The 23,571-nt window shown below is 44.1% G+C and overlaps 1 protein-coding gene across 1 annotated transcript in view; it reads right to left on the reverse strand.

Annotated features, from left to right (window-relative positions):
• Positions 1-15,082, reverse strand: part of TM4SF4 (transmembrane 4 L six family member 4) — a 25,485-nt gene extending 10,403 nt beyond the window's left edge. Inside the window, exons 1-3 of the mRNA XM_025870100.2 lie at positions 14,699-15,082; positions 13,891-13,980; positions 3,070-3,206 (exon numbers count right to left, since the gene is read on the reverse strand). Of these exons, the coding sequence (XP_025725885.1) occupies positions 3,070-3,206; positions 13,891-13,980; positions 14,699-14,872 (401 nt within the window). The 5' untranslated portion in view covers positions 14,873-15,082. The remainder of the gene's footprint in view (positions 1-3,069; positions 3,207-13,890; positions 13,981-14,698) is intronic.
• Between the last annotated feature and the right edge of the window lie 8,489 nt (positions 15,083-23,571).

Here is a 23,571-nt window from a genome sequence, read left to right on the forward strand (position 1 = left end):
TGACAGCTGTCCTGGGTCCTTTCGTTGCGGCCCCAACATGCAAGTGATTACTCCGTGCTCCTCACTGGTAACTGTGCATGTGTGTCAGGTCTGCAGCTATAATAGCATCTGCTGCAGGGCTCATGCCCTGGAATCTTCTGGATAAGAAGTAGCCACGGAGGCAGAGGCCCCTGAGCTATGCTACATGGACTCTATAATCTCTACAAAAAGCAGATAGTGCAAATCAATGTCACTTGTGTTCTAGAAAAGACAGTGTGACTTGGACTCAGAAAGATTGGAGCTGAGCTTCCGTCATTAAGGAACAGCCTGTCTCCGGGCAAGCCTCTTGTCCTCTCTGGGCTCAGCTATCTTCCCTCTGAAGAAGAGTTAATCCCACAGGCTTTTTGTAAGGATCGAATGAAACATGTGGGTGAAAGCACTTTGTTAACCAAAAAACATCAAGTGACAGAGGGTCAGTTATTGTCATAAGAAACTCAAGATGAGCCCCTGCAGGCCGAGGGAAGGTTTGGAGCTGGCGTGGGAGATAAGGTCGTAAAGGGATGTGAGTCCTTGCCCCAGAAGATAGGACACAGGATGTGGGAGACAATGGAATGCTGAAGAAAGCCTGCCAGGTGGCAAAGAGAATGCAGTGTGACACGCTCCACCTAGACACCCCCCCCCCGAAAGCCCTTCCTGTGCCAATTGTGGCATCTTTCCAGCCTTGTACAGAGGGAGGACTTGCAACTTCTGTGGGATTAAATTCCAAAGTCAGGACATGAGGATAAAAAACCCAACCGTGGATAGTCAAAATCACTCCTAAATATCCTATAAATCACCTGGAAAGTGTAGTATCCATGGCTTTGTAATAAACCCCTACCCAGTGATATTTAATCACATTATAGTTTGAAGCCCCAATGCAGACCTCGTGGTATGCAAACTTCTCCCCTCTCAGATAATTATCAAAGCCCTGCCATGCACAGAGGAGGGTGGAGAATTCTGAAATGCCCCTGCTTGCCTGCCACATCGACTCTACTCCATTTTTACTATTAAACCTCAGTGATCTGATACCAGTTCATGAGCGGGTCAGTTGGGAGGAGAAGACACGGTAACATACAGGAAAGCATCCATCACAGAGTAACGTGCAATAGATGGCAGGGATGTGCATGAAAGCTCGTTTCACCAGAAGGACAGAGGATTTTGAAAAGTACTTTCCTGTCCTTCCCGCACACTGGCATTTCCTGCGGTGGCCCACAGACCAGCTGTCATTCTCCTAACCTTGGGCATCCGTCCCATTCCCTCCCAAGCAGGGAGTGGCTGTGCCTCCGGAGGGTGTGAGGGCCTAAGGCCATTGTGCTGCCTTGGGGTGGTACTGTAGGGCTGTAGGGCCAGTGCTGTGTTTCCTTTCTCCCTCCTTTGTTTTGGACATAGACTTATTTTAATTGATTTTACGTTCGGCATTCACGTAACAATAAATAGAAAAGCATGTTTAATACGGCACTGAGGCTGGGGATAGAGATAAGAGGAGAGGAGGGTCTTGAAAGGAGACAATCTGGAGTTTCATAAACATACCCCTATGGAGGGAGAGCGTGAGCTATCAGGGGAGGAACCTCAAGAAATGAGTCTGGTGTCTGATTTCTATGCTCATGCAGGCCAACCCCATGGCCGTTGGACATTTCCAACAGTCCTCTGCAAGAAAAGGGGGGCTTTTCCACAATATGATCAATACCTTTGGGAATCCCTGCATGTGATGAGGACACTAGAGGTCTGCACCACTGTTTAACTCTAGAGTATGGTAGGGATGCTCTCTTATGTGAAACCCTTGTGACCCGTATCGTCACAGAACCAGCGCCCTCCAGCTCCCCATCGGAAGCCTGCTCTTGAGGTTCTTTAGACTCTCGTTGTAAATTAATACATAGAGTTCATAAATTGGTGTTCCGATTTCTTTAGGCATGGACCCATCCTCCCCGTGTAGGAGGACCCCACAACCGCGTTTCCTGACCACCTCAGCATGTCAGTCACTGTGCCAGGTAGCGATGAACAAAACAGAAATTGTCCCAAGCCCTCCCGGAGGTCGGAGGCTGGTGCAGCACTGCCTCATAGACCGTCCGTGACGACGGAAATGTCCTGTATATATGAGTGTCAATGCAGTTGCTACTAGACACATGTAGCTGCTGGTACTCGAAATTTTGGCTAGTGCGATTGCGGAATTTCTAACTTTATTTCATGTAAATGAATTTAAGTTTGAACAGGTACATCCAACTACTGGCTGCTGCACTGGACGGTGCAGTCTGTGGGCCGAAGGATATGTAATGTAGAAAGACTAGACCTCAAAGTCAGAAGACAGGAGTTTGAGCCCTGCCTCTGCCCTCACCTAGCCATGTAAGTTTGAGCAAGGTGAAATTAGTAAGCTTGCCTTGGCAGGGAGTAACGACCTCTTGGGGTTGCTGTGGGGATTAAATTATAAATTTGTGGGGGAAAGAAGTTCTTTATCAACTACAAAGTTCCATGAAAACACGAAGTGTTATTTTAATGATTTCTATTGACATTAACTCTCATGAAGAATCTACAGTATCTTCAGTGTCATTTTCCATAAATGCTCACCTTAAAAGATTAACATAACATAATGAAATTTTAAAAAGCTTATCAAACTAAAAAAGAAATAAAGATTGTTAGTCATAGAGCATTTGGGGTATTAGCGAAAGCCTTTGAGCCCTGTTACTGAGTAGTAATTCTCGTTTTCTATCCTAAGATTTTTAACGGACGCCACCACTTTCTGTTTACTAATATTTTTAGTTGCCTTGTGTTGCTGCTCATGAATGTTTGGGTGTCAGCAATGGGACAGCAAATCTCCTTCTCCCAGGCCAGCTGAAACACGTTCTCTTGTTATTTCTCCTGGTGTCTGTCAAAAGCACAATTAGAAGTGAGATCTTGGGCAACTTCACTCCACCCACACTCCAGTTCTGCCTCAGAGAAGCAGTGAGCCTGAGACTTTTCAAATGAAGGTGACAGGACCTGTGCAGGATCCCCCTTGGGCCATTTACCTGCCCATGCCCCTTGTGGGGACATGGGGCATTGCAGGATGTACCTTACCCTTCCTGGAAGGGGTAGCCCCACGTGCTATTGTCCATGAGACACTTAGGACCCTTGTTGATTGAGATGGCCGAGGTGACAAATGAGTATCCAGCACCCAAGAATCCAATCACAGCAAATATTGTGGAGGTGAACATCTGAAAGAGAAGGAGAGAGATAGGTTCTTAAGTGTTCCCGAGGTTACCCCCAGCACACCTCACTGGCTCTTGTTGAACATGGGGACTCCAGGGAAGTTAGGGGGTAAGGGCCAGTCTTCACAGTAGGTGGGGCCCGTGGGGTCTCCCAGATGGAATTTTGGTATCTTGTGTTCCCTTCTTCTCCCGCATCCCCATATCTTTTCTTACTTATTCATTGATGACTGAAGTGCTAGTAACTGGTTGATCCCTTTGAACCATGGTTTTTAACCTTGTTAAGAAAAGACTCTCCTCCTAGTCTCCCTCCTTCTCAGGGCTAATATGAGAGATCAGCCTATTTAAGCAGATTTTTTTTTTTTTAAGATTTTATTTATTTGGGCACCTGGGTGGCTCAGTCATTAAGCATCTGCCTTCGGCTCAGGTCATGGTCCCGGGGTCCTGGGATCGAGCCCCACATCAGGCTCCCTTCTCCGCGGGAAGCCTGCTTCTCCCTCTCCCACTCCCCCTGCTTGTGTTTTCCTCTCTCGCTGTGTCTCTGTCAAATAAAATAAACTCTTAAAAAAAAAGATTTCATTCATTTATTTGACAGACAGAGAGAGAGCACAAGCGGGGGGAGCAGTAGAGGGAGAGGGAGAAGCAGGCTCCCCACGGAGCAAGGAGCCTGATGCAGGCAGGTCTCGATCCCAGGACCCTGGGATCATGACCCAAGCCGAAGGCAGACGCTTAACCAACTGAGCCACCCAGGGGCCCTCAAAGGCCAGCCTCTTACAGCATCAAAGAATCTTAGAATTGGAAATGATCTTAAAAGCTTTCTGGTCTAGTCACCTCGCTTAAGCGAAGCCACGGCAGGGTCCTATGTGGCCGGCAGGTTCGGCTCATGAGAAAGAGCAGAGGTCCTGGAATTCTTCTACTGGTCCCAGTTCCATTTCTCAGGGTCAAAGAGATTAAGCCCAAGTTCTCTTTCATGTGGTAGCAGCCTTTAAAATAGCTGAGGATATTTTATATTTCATATACATATATTTTATATGTTACATCTCTCCGCTCCTTCTACCCTCTGAAAGTTTCCTCTTCTTTGGGTTAAACAGGCCCCCAAATTAAAGTTCTTTTAAATATTTTTATACGACAGGGATGAATTAGTAAGACATAGATGGCACTAGCATCTTTCTTTTTGTAATTATAAAAGCAAAATAGAATTATAGAATATGAAAGGCAGGAAAAATCCTAAAGCCCATCCAGGCTAACTCCCTCCTATCGAGGAAAACCATCAGGCTCAGAAATGCAATGTCCAGTCTAAGTAGTCATTAAAGAGTAGCATGGAAACACATTAATAATTTTGGAAATGGAGGTGGAAGGTGACCACCTCTCTTACACTGGTCACATGATGGTGTAGTGCAAAGCACAGAAGTTTAAACGTTGGCAGGCCCAGGCTCCAATCACAGCTTTGCAGCTTTTCTCTGTGTGATGACTCTGCATAAGGGATGCGTGGTCAGAATTCTAGTTTCTTATCTATAAAATGGGCATGATAAGCCTGCCCAAAGGTCTGTTGTGAAAATTAGATGTGATAACCTAAGTTAAATGGCAGGTACTTTCCTCCCGCCCCCCCCCCCCCTTATGTGTATTACTAACAATCTTATCACAGAATATATTTGGGCAAGGGGTGGGGTGGGGGTGGACTTGGGGTGGAGAGGACCAGATAGTACCTGGACAGTTGGAATCTATGTAATAATGGAGTTCCACTGTAGCCTCTATTTGCTTTCATATCGTATATTAATGTTTTTTTGGTGCAAATTTCCAAGGCTGAGCCCTGCCCCATGTGCCTCATGAAGCCTTGTCTGACTTCCTATGGCAAACTGACTGACCTCTCTTTCATCTCTTACCCCCAGTGCTCTGGACTGTATGAACTTCTAACACAGCACAATGCCCACGACACATTCATGTATAGCCTTTTATGTCTGTCTTCCCCTGAACCAGAGCATAAGCTCCTTGCAGTCATGGACAACAAGTTATTTGAAGATAGATAGGACATTGCTCTGCCAACCATCAGCTATCTGGCTTTTCTTCTTCCTACCTTTTCTAAGGCACTGAATAACTACTTGCTGGATGTTTACAAAGATGATGGTTTCATGTTACTCATTATTTAAATTTTCCCCTTAATTTTTATTTCTAGTCCACTCTCACCATTAGGAACATTTGTGAATATAATCTAGGTCAGAAGTAAATGAAAATGTTGGTCAATTTATCATGTTGGAACAGGCACTATCTTTTCCAAAGGATGTCTAGTTGAATGATTTTGGAAATTGCTGGGTTATATCAAGTTAAATGTGTTTCATTCCTGTTTTACTCCTAAAAATCTTTGTGACATGCTAAAGTCTGTGAGCCTCCAAGAAGAGGATACACTATGTATTCTGGAATATACACAAACTTATTAGCTCTCAGATCACCCCTGAAAAGTGAGGGAATTGCCTTAGAGCTGAGTCCTTATTTTACCTACCAGGCAATAGGGTACTTCCTCCAACACTTTATTTTGAACAACTGAGTACTGCAGGGGGAAGAGATTAGTCGGAAACAACCCAACTCATGTTAGCTGACAGAATTGTTTAAAAAAGTTTTCTGAACACAGATGTATTAATTATTCTAGGAAGGTTGACCTCATCATTTCTAGTTCTGAATGTTATAGTTAACAAACCTTTTAAAGGACGTTCTGAATGAGCATACCTAGTGTTTACGATTGTGGGGATCATTACTTATAATTGCAAGAGAAGTGTTCAAATCCTGCCGTTGTCTTTTGTGAATTGGTATTTGTGACTAAGTGAAATTTCCACTGACAGCATCATACCTGAATACAAAAATGTTGTATCCAAACTTAATGGAAGAGAAGAGAAGATGTACTATGGGAAACATTTGACACTGATGTCAAAAAAGCATGAAGAGATTTAAAACTTAATGAGTGGGGGAAAAGTCTTATTTCAAAATCAATGTATTAAAATTTTATAGAATGTGATTAAAATATGTGTATGTCATTCAAAGTTTGTATATTAATGTCAGTCAAAGAGGTTTTTTTTTTTGAAACTTCTTTATGGGAAAATAAGAGATAGTTCTATATTCAGTTTTGCCTTATGTTTGGGTTTATATGGTGATTTGCAGAGTTTTCCAATCTCATTGGAATCGATAACTTTTTTCCATGAGTTCTTGCAAGAACATACTTTGGGAAATGCTGATCTAATTCTTAGTGACAGTTTATCTGCCTGGTTCCCTGTCTCTGAGCTTCCTCCATGCTCCAATCAAATCGCTGCTCAGCTAGACACAGCCGATACAACTCTAGGAATGGCCAGAATATTCTAGTACTGCAACTGAAAACTTACACTCCGGGCTCTTAGTCAGGAATCACTAAACTACTGACTAAGAATACAAGAGTATCTAAAATTGCTGTAATGAAAAAGAAAGATTGCATTTCCAGGAAGACAATTTGGAAGTCTGAAGAGACCTGTGTTCTAGCCCTCAGCATTACAGAGGCCCCCACCTCTCTGGCCTCAGCTTCCTGTGGTAAACAGAAGGCGGCGGGAGGGCAGTTCTAGAAGGTCCCCTCAGCTAAAACAACCCAGGATTTCAACATCTGCTGACTGGTAATGAGAGGAGAAATCTGACTCATGCTATTCCTGCTGTGTAAGCTGAGTAAAGCATTTTAGATATCACTCCTGGAACATGTTAGCAGGCAAATATTTAAAGATACAGAAAGTGAGTACAAATGCACACATTCTTAGTGTTAGGCAAGTCTGAGTAAATGAAAAACCAGGTTAACATAAAATGTCAATTAGATGATATGCCCTTTATGAGGAGCTTCCATTGTAAGGCCCTCTAGATCAGTACTGTCCAATGGGATTTTAACGAGAGCCATATATGTAATTTAACACTTTCCAGTAACTATCATTTAAAAAGGAAAAACAAAAACAAACAAAACCCCCCAAATCAAAACCACTGAGATTAATGTTAATATATTTTCTTTAACTCAACATATTCAAAATTTATCATATCAATATATAATCAGTATAAAAATTACTAATGAGATAGCTTCCATTTTTTGTACTAATTCTTTGAAATCCGGTGTGTATTTTTTACTTATGACACACCTTAATTTAGGCTAGCCACGTTCCACTGCTTAAAGGCCACATGTGAACAGTGGCTACACCATACTGGACAGCATAGTGTAGAATATTTGAAAAACCGATTTTTAGTGGTAAAAGTATAAAAAAAATGCATGGATATAGTCCACACTGAATTTATGATTACGGTTACTCTCAGGGAGGAGGGAAATATGATAGAAGGGAGGAACACAGTGACTCTCAATTGAATCAATAATGTTTTCTTTATAAAACTACCTGAAGGAAACACGGCATCAGGTTACAACTTCAGAAAGCTACAGGTGGCATGTTCTGATTTTGTATCCAAATTTGAAATACCTTATGTTAAAATAAAGAAAACAACCCAAACTGATTTTTCATCACTTCTCCAGAATGGATGAACCACATGAAGCAAAGTATATTTTATGTCACTTTGCTTTAAGTAATTTCACATTCAGAAGTCTTAAAACATAATCAAATTCACTACTCAGAGATATTATCAGTCTTAAAACCACTATGGAATAACTTTATCATGGGTTTCATGATAAAAAATTTTTCATGTTAAAAGTAAATTTGTTGGGACACCTGGGTGGCTCAGTCGGTTAAGTGTCTGCCTTCGGCTCAGGTCATGATCCCAGGGTCCTGGGATCGAGCCCACATCGGGCTCCTTGCTCAGTGGGTTGTCTGCTTCTCCCTCTGCCTGCCGCTTCCCCTGTTTGTGTTCTCTCTCTCTCTCTCTGACAAATAAATAAATAAAATATTTGAAAGTAAAGTTGTTGAACCTCTGGAAACTAATAATATACTATATGCTAATTAATTGGGGAAAAAAACTGGTTATTGAGACCAAGTTGACTATGTGAGGGTAGACACTCTAAATCGGTGTTATTTTAAAGTAAACAGGCAAAAGTCTGGAAAATCTCTGGCAACAGGTCAGGAGACACAAAATTGGAACTAGAGGTAACCTCTAGAGAGAGGAGTTGCGAGACTGTAAAGTCTCACAAATGTGAGACTTCCTCTGTCATTTTTGTACTATGGTAATGCTTTCCCTGGTCTAAATGAATAAACAGTAAAGATGGGGCATTACTGTGTAGCGGTCAAGGGCGCGGGTGACATGCAGACTGATCTGGGTCTGAGTCTTTGTTCCTCCCTTATGACCTCAGCAAGTTAATCCTTCGAAGACCTCCATTTCCTCTTCTGTAAAATAAGGCTCAAAAATAAGTACTTGCTCAGGGAGATCATAATATGTAAGATAGCCTAATCAATAGTAACCAGGGAATCCAAAGTACACATCTCTACAAGATCAGATAACCCCCCGGTTGGGGTCGGCTATTAGATAATGCCTAGTACTTCACTGATAAGATACCCAGAAACTTCTTTTGCCTACTTCTAAGTTTTGGATAATTTCCCATGACATTAACAAGCACTCACTCTATCAGTGTTGTTATTATATTGTAATATTTTTATCATCATATCCTCACATACTCTTACTTTCCACAAATACTGAGAACATAACACTGGGCAGAAAAATAACAGGCCGACTCTCTGCACACACATTCTGTTCACATTGCTAAAGAAATGTGTTTATGTATATGCTGGAAATACTTCCCTGGAAAAGGAAGATAAAAATGCCCTCAAATTCACCATCTGTCAGCTTTGAAACCTTCCTCTCTGTCAGGTTCTAGAGGCAGAGGACGTGGGACCGGACCCCAGCTCTGCCACTGCCCACGGTGTGTTCTTGGTCAGATATGTGCCTAGGTCGGCTGAATCAGATGGCAGAGGCACTGGGGCCTGGGAAGGGAAGACACCTGGGAGGCTTGAGGACATAGCTTTTAGAGACTTGGGTAGTAGCAACATGTTGGGGAAATATTTCTGATGGGCGTGAAGGTTCCTCCTTAATTATTCTGGGATATACAGAGATGACCTGAGGCACTTTTTCTCTTAGGATGTTAATGTTCTGTATTTTCTGCCTTGGCCAGGCTTGGGAAGGGGAGAGGACTGGGGTGGGGGTGGGGGGGTTGTGGCCATCAGAAACTCAACTTGTATGACCCTCAGTTTCCTTATTTACAAAACAGGGAGTTTAATGCCTAACTCAAAGGGTTAGTGTTAGAGAGTTGGGCCTGATAAAGTTTGGAAATCACCCGAAATCCCTCGTGAGCGTTCATTTTCTTCACTCATTCAACAAGCATTTACGGAGGATCTATGTGTCCTCACTACCCAGCCACTGAGTGCTCCTCTCCCCTTCTGGGTACACTAATGCTTGCATCATCTTCCCCCACACTTAGACTGTCCTTATGAAGGGACCTGCGTGCATTATCCATTTCATAGCAGAGGATTTTGAAGCATAAAAAACATTTAGTGAAGAAATAGGATTCCCTATTTTATTTCTTCTCTCAAGATAATCTATTATTTCAAAAGAACTATCTTTCTTGAATCCTCCTCAAACTGGCTGTCATTCCAAAGAATGCCGAGGTAATGCCACTCAGAAGTATTCACTGCGGAAGTGTCCCTAGAGGGCACTGGTGAGCCGGGCACGGAAGAAGTGCTGACTCTCCATTGAATAGACTCAATAAAGAAGTGACAAGATCCTCCTTGGCAACAGGTCAGTCAGCCATCTGGCCCTGCCTGTGGGTGGGGTGCCCCTTTATCTACCTGATATACTTTAAGGATACTGAAATGCCTGCCTGCCCCTAATAACTCCTTTATCAATGTACCTTCAGTTCTTTTTTTTTTTTAAATGTACCTTCAGTTCTATTATTAGATACTCCTTTGAGTCAAGGCCAAGGTCTTCAAAAGGCTCTTATTAAAGCACAGACTTAATATGAATGAGTGGATAAAATTAATTAAGCTGTTCTATGGACTCAGAGAGTTTTGTTTTTTCTGTCTGTTTGTTTTTTAAGGATTAGGGGCCCTGAGACCCTGACCAGCCACAGATAAACTGCCAGGAGGCCACTGAGAACGTCTTTTAGGGGAGGAAGAGATTGAGACCCCAAAACAAACCCAGGTTTGGGTTTTCAAAGCCCATTTCGGAAGTCACTCTCATCTCACAGTTTTTGCCCCCTTTCTCGGTTCTCATGTAGCTTAATTTTTTTTTTTTTTAAGATTTTATTTGAGAGAGAGAGCATGAGCGGTGGGAGGGGGGATAAGCAGTCTCCCCTCTGATGCGGGACTCCATCCCCAGACTCCGCGATCACGACCTGAGCTGAAGGCAGACATTTGACTGAGCCGCCCAGGCACCCCTCATGTAGCTCAATTTATTTAAAAGAGCGCAGACCTCGGGGCTGGGCTTCTGGCTTGCTCTACCTCAGAGGAGAGCTGGCCTCCATCTTCTAGTTTGACCATGAAACTACCGGTTAGGTGAACTCAAGATTTTTTCCAGCTCATTGTCTTGCTTTATCTTTACAACCACCGTATCCTGCTTCTACTATCGATCATTATGCCCTGGTTTTACACCCAGGGAAAGGGAAGAGAATGATGCAGCTGACTTCTGAAAAGCATTCCTGAGAGACGTGTAGCAAAGAAGGGGGCGGGGGCACCAGGAAACAAACGAGAGCAAGGTTGTAGAGACGGGGACAGGATGTGGATAGCCCCAGAGCCCCTGGCCTCGTGTGTGTCTGCCTCAGAGGAATTTGTACCCAGCTGGATTTTCTAAACAGTGTTCCACAGAAGCCCAGTGTTCTTTAAGCACCAGGACAGGAAAGCCACAAGCCTTTGGAAAAATAATCCGAATCTTCAGCATTAGAGTACTGATCGAAATATGCTGCAGCTTCTTCCTTTTTGTCTGACAAAATGTTTGTGGATTCCTTTCTTTAAAAATGATGATTGCTTAGTGCTCCAGAGCTTCAGAACGTTAAGGAAACAGCCCTGCAGCAGGAGCATGAGCTCAGTGGCTCTTAGGGACAGGGCAGGGACCCAGAATGAAGTGCTCAGCCGTGCCCACTGCAGGCCATCGTTGTGTCAAAATGCAGGCCCAGGTCAATTTTTAATTTTTTGGAAAAGAATACCTCTGTAAAATCTCCCTATTTTTTAAAGTTGACAGCTGATTAAGAACCAAACCCAAACCAAGACATTCCACTGGCCTCCTAGAGCGTGGCTGTCCCTGGGTGGCTATGGCTGTTTGCCTTGTCTTACAGTCTGGCAGAGCTGGTCCTTTGATGGGCACTGCCCCTGTGCCCGAAAGCCAGTCGTTTGGAGGAGTGATCCTCAACCCAAGCCAAGGGCACATCCTACATGGGGGGTTAGGGAGCCCAGACAGACAACTGGAAGTGGGCAGATTCAGATTTTGTTTCAGATTTTATGAACTCAACTGTGCTTGAAAAAAACACGACTTTTCTGTCTTGGAACCTCACTTAAATCTAATTAAAAAACAAGTTATGTACAATACTTTGAATATGATTTCACTTTTCCTTGTGGTTATGTATAAACCTAAAAGCAAAAACAAAAAAAAGCAAACAAAACCCCTTGTTTTAATTCTGAGCCTTCTACTCAGCACCAGAGAGAGAGAAAGCACAAGTGGGGGAGGTAGCAGGCAGAGGGAGAGGGAGAAACAGGCTCCCCACGGAGTAGGGAGCCCGACATGGGGCTCCATCCCAGGACCCTGGGATCATGACCTGAGGCGAAGGCAGACAGTTAACCAACTGAGCCACCCAGGCGCCCCGGAGCTGTTAGATTTCTAGGCAATGACTTATTTTCCTTTTCATCCAATTCCTCGATTGCCAATTTTTTTTCAAATTCTCATCTTCAACGTATTCTCCAAAAGGAGAAAACAGGATTATATTTCAAAGGGCAAATGAGTTATAGATGTCTTTCTTTCCTTTATAATTAATTATATAAAAATACCATATGTAAAACACATGTTACATAACTATATCAAATAAATTGTGGTTAATTTTTTTTAAAGATTTTATTTATTCATTTGACAGAGACAGAGACAGCGAGAGCAGGAACACAAGCAAGGGGAGTGGGAGAGGGAGAAGCAGGCTTCCCGCGGAGCAGGGAGCCCGATGCGGGGCTGGATCCCAGGACCCTGGGATCACGATCTGAGCCAAAGGCAGACGCCTAACGACTGAGCCACCCAAGCACCCCAATTGTGGTTAATTTTTACATCTCTTTGCTTTTAAATGTTATAATAATCAATGCTAAAAAAAATGATCAGTGCTTACTTGGGACTCATGATGGTGTTAAGAAGGTAAGAACATTCTCTTTGAATGATCTTTGCACGTAAAAAACTATAATCGTATGCCCAGTGCCCTAGCTTCAACCCTTCATAGGTGCTCAATAAATATGTTTTGATTGAACAAATATTTTTTGATTGAACAAATGAGCAAATAATAATGGGAAAGAAATGTTAGAAATGATTCTATTTCGGAACATATGGCTACACCTTTTCCTTTAGAAGTTAAGGTAAGCTTGTATAATTCATCATTGAGTTTCACAAATCTCCTAGATGGACAGTTGAGCCTTGGGGAATTTAGAGCAAGAACCAGCCTTATTCATCAGCCAGCCAGGAATTCCAGTTCAGCCTTCTTCATTTTTGCCCTATCAGTGTACCCAAACTCTTAATATTTTTCTTTAAGTCAACTCTCTGTTTTATTCATTTATATCACCACTATGAGTGGAGAGCTAGAATCATTAACAAAGATAATACAGTACTATTGAATTTTTAGTTAATGTTGCTTGCGTTCCTGGAGCCTGAAACGTGTTCTCCCTTTGTTAGAAAGGGAGAGTTTGAGGGATCTGGGATGGTAAAGACTTATTTCCATCAAAATTTGAGTTTCTCTTGATAAAATCAAAAGGATTGAAGGAGAATTGACAGGGGAATGACTTTCTCTGTTATTCACAGATACAGCACACCTGTGGGCCAGCAGAGCTTGTCCCATATTTGGGAAATTCTGATCTAATTCAACTTCTTCATTTTACAGATGGGTAAAAGGGAGGCAGAGGGCAGTACAGTGACTTGCCCAGGTGCAGAAATGGGACCCGACCCCACTTCCCAGGCTGGCGTGGTGATGCCAAATCTCTCTAGCTCACCTACTAAAAGATGCTTGAAACAAGAAACAGAAGTCCTGAGGCAAAATCTGGGCACCTTGACAGTGAAGCTGGCAGTGGGGTGAATGGGGAATTTAGGGGACTCTTGGGGAGGGGCTGGTAGCATCTGTCATGCTGCCTCCCCCACTCCCTTTACAGATGAGACAACGCAGGACCAGAGAAGGGAAATGACTTGCCCAGGGTCTCAAGGCCTCTCAGTGACAGAGGGAGAGCTGCAGCCCCCATCCCTGCCTTCCATGCCTGCCTCCTTTACATGGCACCACTCCGGTTTTCCAGCGCTGACGTCCCTGCCCGTTTGCAAAAGCTATAATGATACACCCTGTAAGTATCAGGGCTATGGTAGTTTAAATTTTATTATTATTGTTACTTTGCACCAGCAAGACGTCCCTATTTATCCATGCCCCAGCTGCCTCCAGAGCTGGTGACTGCCTGGGGCCGGTGACTCGGCCCCATCCCCACAGTGCCCCGCACAAGGGGCCAGTGCACCCGGGAGTCACTTGCGGCGGCGCCGCCGGGTAACTTACCGCGAAGCGCTTCCCACAGCTCTCGTTGCCACAGCACCCACAGCAGTCATTGTTCTTCAGGCCCAAGAACACCAGCGCAGGGAAGATCATCTGCCAGCGAGAGAAGCACCTCAGATGGGGTATGACGCGGGAAGGGAGAGCCTGCGCCTGCCTGGCTGCGTGCGGAGCCGCGTCCATGCTGTGGGACTCGGGTGCTGAAGGCTATGGCGAGAACTTCCAGAGCTCCACCGAGTAGCCGAGTACGACTGACTCTGTGGGGTCCGTAAGGCCTAACTGCAGTTCAGTGAGGCCAGATTTCAAGATCTGACACCCTGAGTTTCCATTTACATGGTGGGTTAGGACAGCAATAAGAAACTTGTCCTCAGTTGTTAGGAAAAGTGAGTCTCTCTAAACTCTCCTGGAAACGAGGGGTAAATAGATCATTAGTGAAGGAGTGGAAGAAGGATCCACCGACACCTGCTTCTCTTGGTGGTTTTCAGTCAGTCAGTTTGCCAGAAAGTGTGTATCTACGGCCCCCAGGACTATCTTGTTAGGATATAGAATCTAGGTAGCCCTCAGCTTGGTTGGTGGAATTCAATGGACCCAGGAGAACTGCCAGCCCAATCTTGGGAATTCATTACTTAGTAAATTTAGTGGACATGTCCGTGTCAGGACCTAATGGAGAAGGGAAAGAAATAAGGCACTGACTTTCCATCACGCAATGCTTGGGCTCTTGTTAGCAACTAAATATCTTCTTGTTCAAAAAGTACCCAATTTTAAAAGGATTCGGCAAAAATCAATGGGAGGGTTTTAAGGCTTCCCTACTCACCAACACCCCGCTTCCTAATATTCCTCCGAAAAACCAGACCTCGTCAGAAAGGTGGTCGTTGTTGTCTATCACTTTTCCTCCAGGAAAAAATAACAGGATGTTAGCCAAAAAGCCAAACAAGGCGAGGGGGATGAGGGTGCCCCCCAGGCACTTGGCACAGCCCCCAGTACACATGTTGGGGAAGTGTAATATAGGTCTGCGATCAGAGGCCCCTCACTGTCGCCTTCACGTTGTCTCTTCAAAGTTATCGGCCAGAGTGTCCTCGTAATTGTCCCCAAGGCAGTCTGTATTTTGGAGCCGAGAACCAAATCAGCCTGTGAGCTGTGTCCTTGGAGTTGCTTCTGCTTCTCAAATGTGGCAGAACCTTGATGGCGACGGACATTTATACAATCTCCCTGACCTGAAGTCCTTTATTTATTTATTTGTTTTTTGCCCTCCATAAATGAGATTACGTTCAGAGCAATGATTTTGCCATGGAGACCAATAACCTCTGTTAATGATCCACCAGCGAAGGCAAGCACTCACATCGTTGCAATGGAACACAGGGCTGGAACAAACAGCATTTAGAACTACTGCACCTTTAATCTGACAGTGGTCCTGCCCACATATAGAAATATTTCTCCCAGGCTCTTTCTAATCACTGGATAATTGAGTTACATCCTAAAATCATGTCTCTCAAGTACTTAATGGTACAGTGTGTGTCTTTTTTTTCCCCCACCGAAAGCCTGGAATGCAAAAGAATTATCCCAAAGAGCTTCTGTTTCCCTCGATACAAAAATAGCAACTTGATGGTCTAGTTGGGTATCACTGAGTTCAGCCCCGTAGGAACTTTTGAAAGGATCAAACCAGAATGATTATTAATTCTATTGCCTGACTGCTGTATTTCTGTACTTATCACTTCATTAAGTTCTATCTTCTCCCTTACCTGGTATAATGGAATTAGCAAAAACAGTTTTACCAATCAGCTTGTTCAGTCACATCTTCCACATAGGAACAGAAACCTCTGTCTTCACAAATGGTGAGGGACAAGGAAAGTTGGTGTTGGGGAGAGGAGAGGAAAGGTACTGATAAATCAATCAAGGGGAAGCTGAGTGGACGAAGTTGGAAGAACCATTAGAGAGTACCGGGGGCTGTAAGGTAGATCTCTATTGGAAATTTTGCCAGTTGCCAGAGGCATGATTTGGTTACTCATTTGCTTTGTGTCACTTAAGAAGGCCTCTGCCATGCCTAGACCCAGCTCTATGGTACTCAAGGACCCAGTCTGGTGCTGGTAGCCGATGGACCGTGGGGCAGAAGAGGGAGCCTGCTAGCTCTTCATGGAGAGTCTAGAGGTGAGATTTAAGAACAATAGGGAGCATTTTATAGAGGGTCAAATTTTAGGTACATAAAAAGCAAGGAACATCATGATCCCGGTGAGCGCAGCTACCCTGCGGTGGAGTTGTCCACCCACGCCCAGGGGGGCGGGGGCTGCCTTCCGCCGAGGTGCAGGGATGGCTGGCCGGCCAGGGAGGCTGTGGGCAGGACTCTGGAGAGTTGGGCTGGCTGGATGCTGAATGTCCTTCTAAAGCTTCTTTGAACTGTGTATTGTTGCTCTGGAGGGGTACTTTCTGAGATCTCAGTGTTGGGGTGAGAAGAAAATCAGCAAATGTTTCTCGAGCAGGCATAACATACTAAGCACAAAGGAGCGCTTTAAATGCTTCTCATCCTCCTGTGAAGAAGATATCAGGCCCCTCTACAGGCAAAGACACTAGGGCTCAGACAGACGAAGTACATTTTGCAAGGTCATTCCTGCGTAATAAGGCAAGGAGCTAAGGTTGTCAATCATGACGCTATGTTGCCAAAACCAGGGCTATGGTCTCCCTAATGGGTTTAGAAATTTAAAAAAGATGATCTTTTCAATATAAACAACAGAATGTCACTATGTGCAAGTATATGGAAACAGTGGGACCTACTTCCTTCTGAACAACAATTTTGATTTTTTTCTCCGTATTACGAATAAATATTTATTTAGGTAAAAAAAAAAACTCAGATATACAGAGAAATGGAAGGAAGAAAAGGAAAACCAACTGTGTTCCCACCACCAGCAGATGAGGACTGTCACCATTTTGCTGGCGGGTGCTTTCCAACCCTGCAAGCAGGTGCAAATGAGCTTTGTTTATAAACCACCAGTTTTGACAGGGAGTCTTGAGAATATTCCCACAGAGGAAGATAAGGTTCCAGAAATGTAAGGCTTGAATTAATCATCATAGATGCCACCTTGAAGATGCTCGCCCACTGGGATCTGGACAGCTTCTTTCTTTTGTCAGGGCCTTGGGCCCCTGGAATTTCCCATCATGGCATTTCAATAACACTGGTCAACACAGCCCTGATGTCCTAGACTTTACAGAATAGCAATTGGATTCGCCAGCCTACCCTATCTGAGAGAAGAGATGAAAGTAAAGAGTACTGTGCACCACGCTTCAGTTTCCTTCCACAATTTTTTTTCCAATAAAAATTAGAAGGATTTTTTTAAGAGGGGGGAGGGGCAGGGAGAGAGAGGGGAGACAGAATCTTAAGCAGACTCCATACCCAGCGGGGCTCGATCCCACGACCCTGAGATCATGACCTGAGCGAAATCAAGAGTCAGACCTTTAACTGACTGAGCCACCCAGGCACCCCAAAATTAGAAGGATTTTTAATTTCCAAGAGTTTTGAGAAAGCAACTAATGCAACGCAAGTTGGAACATCTAATAAATTTAACAACAAGCCAAAGTAATTTTGTTACATAAATTAACCCATTTATTATGGGCTACTATTGTTTCAAATGGTGGAGCTTCTACTGGTCTTTCAACTCCTCCCGTCCTCTGATGGCCGACTGTATGGCAGAAGTGGTGTTGTAGGTCCAGGCACCACGGGCTACCACTTTCATTGCAGGAACCACCATGTCAGATCCTCACAGCTCGTCTTTTCCTCTTGGTTTTGCCACAGAAGGAGCAAGTGTACTTAGTGTGCTGGTTTACTTCAACTTTCTTCCCCGTTTTCCTGAGGGTGGCCCCATAATGGGTCCCGTATTTCCCAGTGATTCTGACCTACTTGCAGGGTTTAGCCATGTCGCCGCAAACTAGGTCTCAGCCCAGAGAGTCCTTCCACAATTTTTAAGAAGTTTTGGTACATGAGTAACTGTGAGGGAGAGGCCTGAGGTCATTTATTTCCTGTGTGGACAAGGCGAAACACTGAGAGTCACTCTTCTGGAATGCTCTGGCCATCCAAAACTTGGAGGGTGACTAACTCATTTATTGTTCAACTATGAATTGCGCCTTCAGACCTGCAAGCAGGAAGTGGAGCACCTAATCTGGAGAAAGGGGGAAGTAGGGGAGGGAGGCAGGAAGGGTTGGGGGTCACCAACAGACTGCTCTAAGCACTAGGGAAAAAAATGCTGTTGAGATTCTGGCAATTGTTCTTGTGATACCCATGCTTGACGGCTTGTTGCTTGCTCTCTGTTTAGCAGTGAAGCCCTTAAACCAAAAAGGCTAGAGCCCTCTTTTTCACAGACAGCAAGGAGGAGGAAGCTGAGACTGAGCCCCATTTTGGATCCAGTCTTGTAAGAAGACCTCAGCAATGAGAGCAGATGGCAGCTCTGGAAGGGACAGAAAAGACAGTAGTGATCCTTGCAGAAAGTAAAGAAGAATGCAAACATGGTGGCCGTTCTGGACTTCACCTTCTGGGAGGTTTGACTGCAGGAGATTCAGGGGTTCTTCTCTGTGATGCAGGCACTCCGTTCCTGAGACAGTGAGCACAGGAATAGGAGATATTTTCCAGGGTACTCTGACCACCTGTGGGGGTATGCACACTACTTAGGTGAAGCTTGCTACTGTTTCTCAGCCTGCTAAACTTCTTTGCCCTACAAAGGATGAAGAATCATCAATTCAGTGCAATGCAATGCCCTCAATAAGTGAGTTTGAAGCACCCACAATGTGTCCACCAATGTACCAATGCTGTTCTAATGAACCAAAAAAAAAAAAATCTGACTTACTTTCTGCCCTCACTGGTATTACAACTTGCATCTTACTTGCAACAAGAGACAATGGAAATTGTGCATAGAGGATATAAGAATTAACTGCTTCTTAGCAGAAGAACTAGAATAGGCTTTTCTTTTGTCCTGAAAATGGATCACTCTCATTTATTCATCTAGCACATCAGGGAGAAGATGAGGGGCCTTGACACTCATATTCATGTGTTATAAGATTTTGATCTCTATCTTTCCTTGCTTAGATTACTGGAACAGCTTCTTAAAAGTGATTTCCAAGAGGAGGAAAAAATAATAGAAAATATTAGTGGACATTACATGTGACAAGAATTAGATCCATTTTATGAAACTTCTGTAATGTGCATATAGATAATGGGTAATAATGCAACATGTTTTGTTTACTACAGGTCTCCAAAGAATAAAAGTCAAAAGTAAGAGTCAATGCAAATCTGATCGAATATGCTCTTGCTTGAAGCCCTCAGAAGCTTCCCATGGCCCTCATAGCTTAAACCCAGCGCTCCCTGATTTGCCTTCCTGCCATGTCACATGTCAAGTTGACTGTCTTCTTACTTTCTTCACTGCTCTCTTCACCTACTTCCCTCTTCTGAACCTCCAGGACTCAGCTCAGCTGTCACTCCTCCCAAGAAGCCTTGTTTTACCAGAAAAGTGTTTCACAATCAAGATATGTCTGTACATATCTAGATAATACAAAGTTAAATAGATTTCTGAATGGTATAAATTTTAGGGCTTTTAATTGGCAGATGCACTTGTAATTATTGAAGGAAAGTTAGGAAATGCAGTGTCCAGTGTTTCCAGAATGTCAGGGTGCGCAGAGTGGTTCATCCTGAAGGACTAGGGTTCCCCAGCACATCCTGGGGAAACTTGGAGCTTCCGCATTTCTCAAGTGTTTGTGAAGGAATCTGTGTTAGCAAGGAGAAGGCAAGTGGTCATTTGAGGGAAAGGAAGTGTAACAGGAGTGAAAGTTGAAGATGGGATAAAGCGTGATTTGGGGGAGCTGGATGCACCCTCAGGGTGGTGAGCTGGGAGCAGGGTTGCGAGACAGCTGGGCCTCCGTTGAATGGGAGATAGCTGGCCTGTAGGAAGGCTGTAGCTAATCTTAGGTGGAACAGTAAACTCTAGTCCTTCATGCTTGGGTCATTTCAACATGAGTGTTCCAAAGGGGGCCACTATCCTGGTCGAGATTGGACTATGCAAGGTCCAAATGTCCTGGAGAACCTCCGGGTCCTAGATGACCCGGAGCCCACTCTCAGCCTTCTCTTTCTCATAATCTGACGAAGGTTGTCATCCAAGCTTTCCAAGGAGCCGACTTTTACAGAGCTCTTGCTATGTGCCAGGCCCTGGTCTAAGGGCTTTCTGTTGCTACTCGTGTAATCCGGTAAGGTAGGTATTGTAATTGTTGTCCCTACTTTAGAGGTGAGGAAACCAAAACAACTAGTAAGTGTTGTTCTAGTTATCCACCAGTGTATCATAAAGCACCTCAAAACTTTGTATTCGAAATAGCAACCATTTTTTTTATATATCGTGATTTTGTAGGACAGTATTCTTCTCGGTGATTCTTCTGTCCCAGGTAGTGTTGACTGGGGTTATTTGCTCTTGTGCAGCGGAGGGCTGCATTGCATTGGTCTGTAGGGTCCATGCAGGCTCGGCTCACCTACCGGGTGCCTTCGTGGGAAGCGCTATAAGGCTGGGCTTGGCGGGGCCCCTGTCTCCCCAGCCCCTGCCCTCCCGTTGTCTCCAGTTCTCCCTGTGGTCTCTGTAGCAGAAGAGTCTGATTTTACCTGACGGCTTCAGGCTCTAAGAGACAAGAAGTGGAAGACATGTTTCTTAAGGCCCCGGCCAGAAACTGGGACAAATCTTCTTTTATTATACCCCCTTGGTCAGTGGAAGGGGCATAGACCTCACGTGTCCATGAAAAAGGTTATCAGAGACTTTGTGGCCGTCTGTAACCTGCCACAATGGTAGAGATAGGGTTTGAACCCTGGAAGTCTGGCTCCAGAGACAGTGTTTTGTTTTGTTTTGTTTTGTTTTGTTTTTAAAGATTTTATTTATTTATTTGAGAGAGAGAGGGAGAGCACCGAGGGTAAGTGAGAGGGAGAAGCAGACTCCCCGCTGAGCGGAGAGCTCAGTGTGGGACTCGATCCCAGAACCCTGAGATCATGACCTAAGCTGAAGGCGGACACTTAACCGACTGAGCCCCCCAGGCGCCCCAGAGACTGTGCTCTTAACTACCACACTGTAATGTCTCAATGACCCAAACTGGCATCTACTCTTACATCAACACGGGAAGGCTGCCTGCAAGGATTTAACTTCAAATGAAGGGCTTTTCTTAGCTCCAGGCTGAATAATCTGGGTAATTCCCTCTATTTTATATGGATAGACACAGCCTGATTTGAGATTTGGACTTGGGGATCTTGCAGGTGCCATCAACACCTAGAAGTTAGTATCTCCGGTTGTTTTTACAATCAGGATGAATGAAGGTGCACAAACCGTTCCCCCCCCGCTCAAAGGGGGTGCTGGTCCTGTGTGGCCCTCTCTGACATAGGCTTCAGTACAAAAGGACACCGCTTGACCTCTCCAAGAGGCGTGAGCCCCGGCTGATAAATCTGTCCAAGAGATCTGCCCAAATATGGATTGGTTTTAGCGTTGTTTCATGTCTCTATGGTTATAGGTAGAAAATTAACTTTCAGCAGGAACTCAGCCGCCACCCACTCTCCGTAAAGTGGAACATCGATAACTGAGGCTCCTCATCCTCTTTTTAAAATGAAATACACTCACGGGTTCTAAAGTAGACTAAGTTTAGAAATTCATGTTCTGGTTTTTAAAAGGCAGGGACATTTAAACACATCTGTTCTTTTATATCCATACACCTGACTTTATAAAATTATACATTATTCTTTTGGTCTGTACCTTTGGATAGGCGTTTCCCCAATAATTTTTAGTATTATGTTTCCTCAGTCATATTTGCTGTTAAAAGATTCACATACATATTAGAGAGCAAAAACAAAAACAGGAAGAAGTGAAATTTGGAAAATTATATTGAGAGCAACTGGCCGAAAGCATTTGTCAGGTCAATGAGCTAAAATCATGTCAATTTTAGCTTTCATACATTTATTCTTTTAGCATCTTTATTACGCCCTTATGTATCAGGCACTGAGCTAGGCACTGGAAAGATGTTAAATGGACAGAGCTGCTAAGAAAAGGAAGATAGATACTAATAATATTATTAGTATCTATTATCTATTAATTAATTAATTAATATTATTAGTAAACACTGCCCTAAGAATAGGAAACAAGTCTAGTACTTATTACATGCTAGCCATATATTTCTCATAACAACTGTATAAAGAGGGTTCTATTACAATCTGCATTTTACTGATGAGGAAATTGAGACACAGAGAGTAACTTGGCCAAGATCTTTTTTTTTTAAGATTTTATTTATTTATTTGACAGAGCGAGACACAGCGAGAGAGGGAACACAAGCAGGGGGAGTGGGAGAGGGAGAAGCAGGCTTCCCGCGGAGCAGGGAGCCCGATGTGGGGCTCGATCCCAGGACCCTGGGATCATGACCTGAGCCAAAGGCAGACGCTCAACTGAGTGAGCCACCCAGACGTCCCAAGATCTTTCAATTAGTAGCAACAGCTAGGACTGGATCCCATGTAGCCTTGTTCTAGAACAAACAAAAAAGGTCTGTGCTCTCAACCCCTAGGCAATGTTGCCTCTTGCTAATCAGAGAGTCTCAGAACCATGTAATAACCAACTGTGACCTGTGCCATGGCACTGAGGAAGCCATGAAAGTGTCTCTAGTAACGGGGGGACTCACGTGGGGGAGGGAAGGCTCCTCTGAGAAGGTAATTCTTCTCTGAAACTTTGTTCATTGTCAGGAATACATTTTAATAAAATTATGTAGTTAAGATTTCTTGTACACTTGTTACATGCTAGATAGGACTTTAATGCTTTCATCATTAACTCATTTTTTTTTAAAGATTTTATTTATTTGAGAGAGAGAGAATGAGAGACAGAGCACATGAGAGGGAAGAGGGTCAGAGGGAGAAGCAGACTCCCTGCTGAGCAGGGAGCCCGATGTGGGACTCGATCCTGGGACTTCGGGATCATGACCTGAGCCGAAGGCAGTCGCTTAACCAACTGAGCCACCCAGGCGCCCCATCATTAACTCATTTTATCTCGACCAGATCCCTCTGAGGTGTATAGTAGAGTAACTGCCTCTTCTATGTAGGGGAGAGAACTGAGGCTCAGAGGTGTCCGGAGCTTGCTGAAGCCCATACAGCTAGAAAGCATCAAGTCAGCTTTGAACCCCAGCCTACACACTGCTCATCTTAATGAAAGGAAAAGGCAGTGCTGGGGGAAATGGGAGTGCTCATGTTGTCCCACTGCCCAAAGATGCTCGCACTGACTTTAAGGACTGATGCCAAGCTGTAAAAGGATGAGCAAAGAGAGCAAAAATTGTGGGTAAGACCAGATTCTGAGGCAGTGAAAACATTAAAACTAAGCTTTCTGTTTGTTTGTTTTTTAAGATTTTATTTATTTATATGACAGAGAGAGAGAGAGCGTGAGAGAGGAAACACATGCAGGGGGAGTGGGAGAGGGAGAAGCAGGCTTCCTGCGGAGCAGGGAGCCCGATGTGGGGCTTGATCCCAGGACCCTGGGACGATGACCTGAGCCAAAGGCAGACGCTCAACGACTGAGCCACCCAGGCGCCCCTGTTTGTTTGTTTCTTAAATATTTTTTATTGTGGTAAATATATGTAACTTAAAATACACCATTTTAGCCATTTTTAAGTACACAGCTCAGTGGTATAAGTACATTCGCATTATTGTGCAACCATCAT

Source organism: Callorhinus ursinus, unplaced genomic scaffold (assembly GCF_003265705.2).
Source record: "Callorhinus ursinus isolate GAN/ISIS: 27379988/994484 unplaced genomic scaffold, GSC_fseal_2.0 scaffold1, whole genome shotgun sequence".
Taxonomy (NCBI): Eukaryota; Metazoa; Chordata; class Mammalia; order Carnivora; family Otariidae; genus Callorhinus; species Callorhinus ursinus.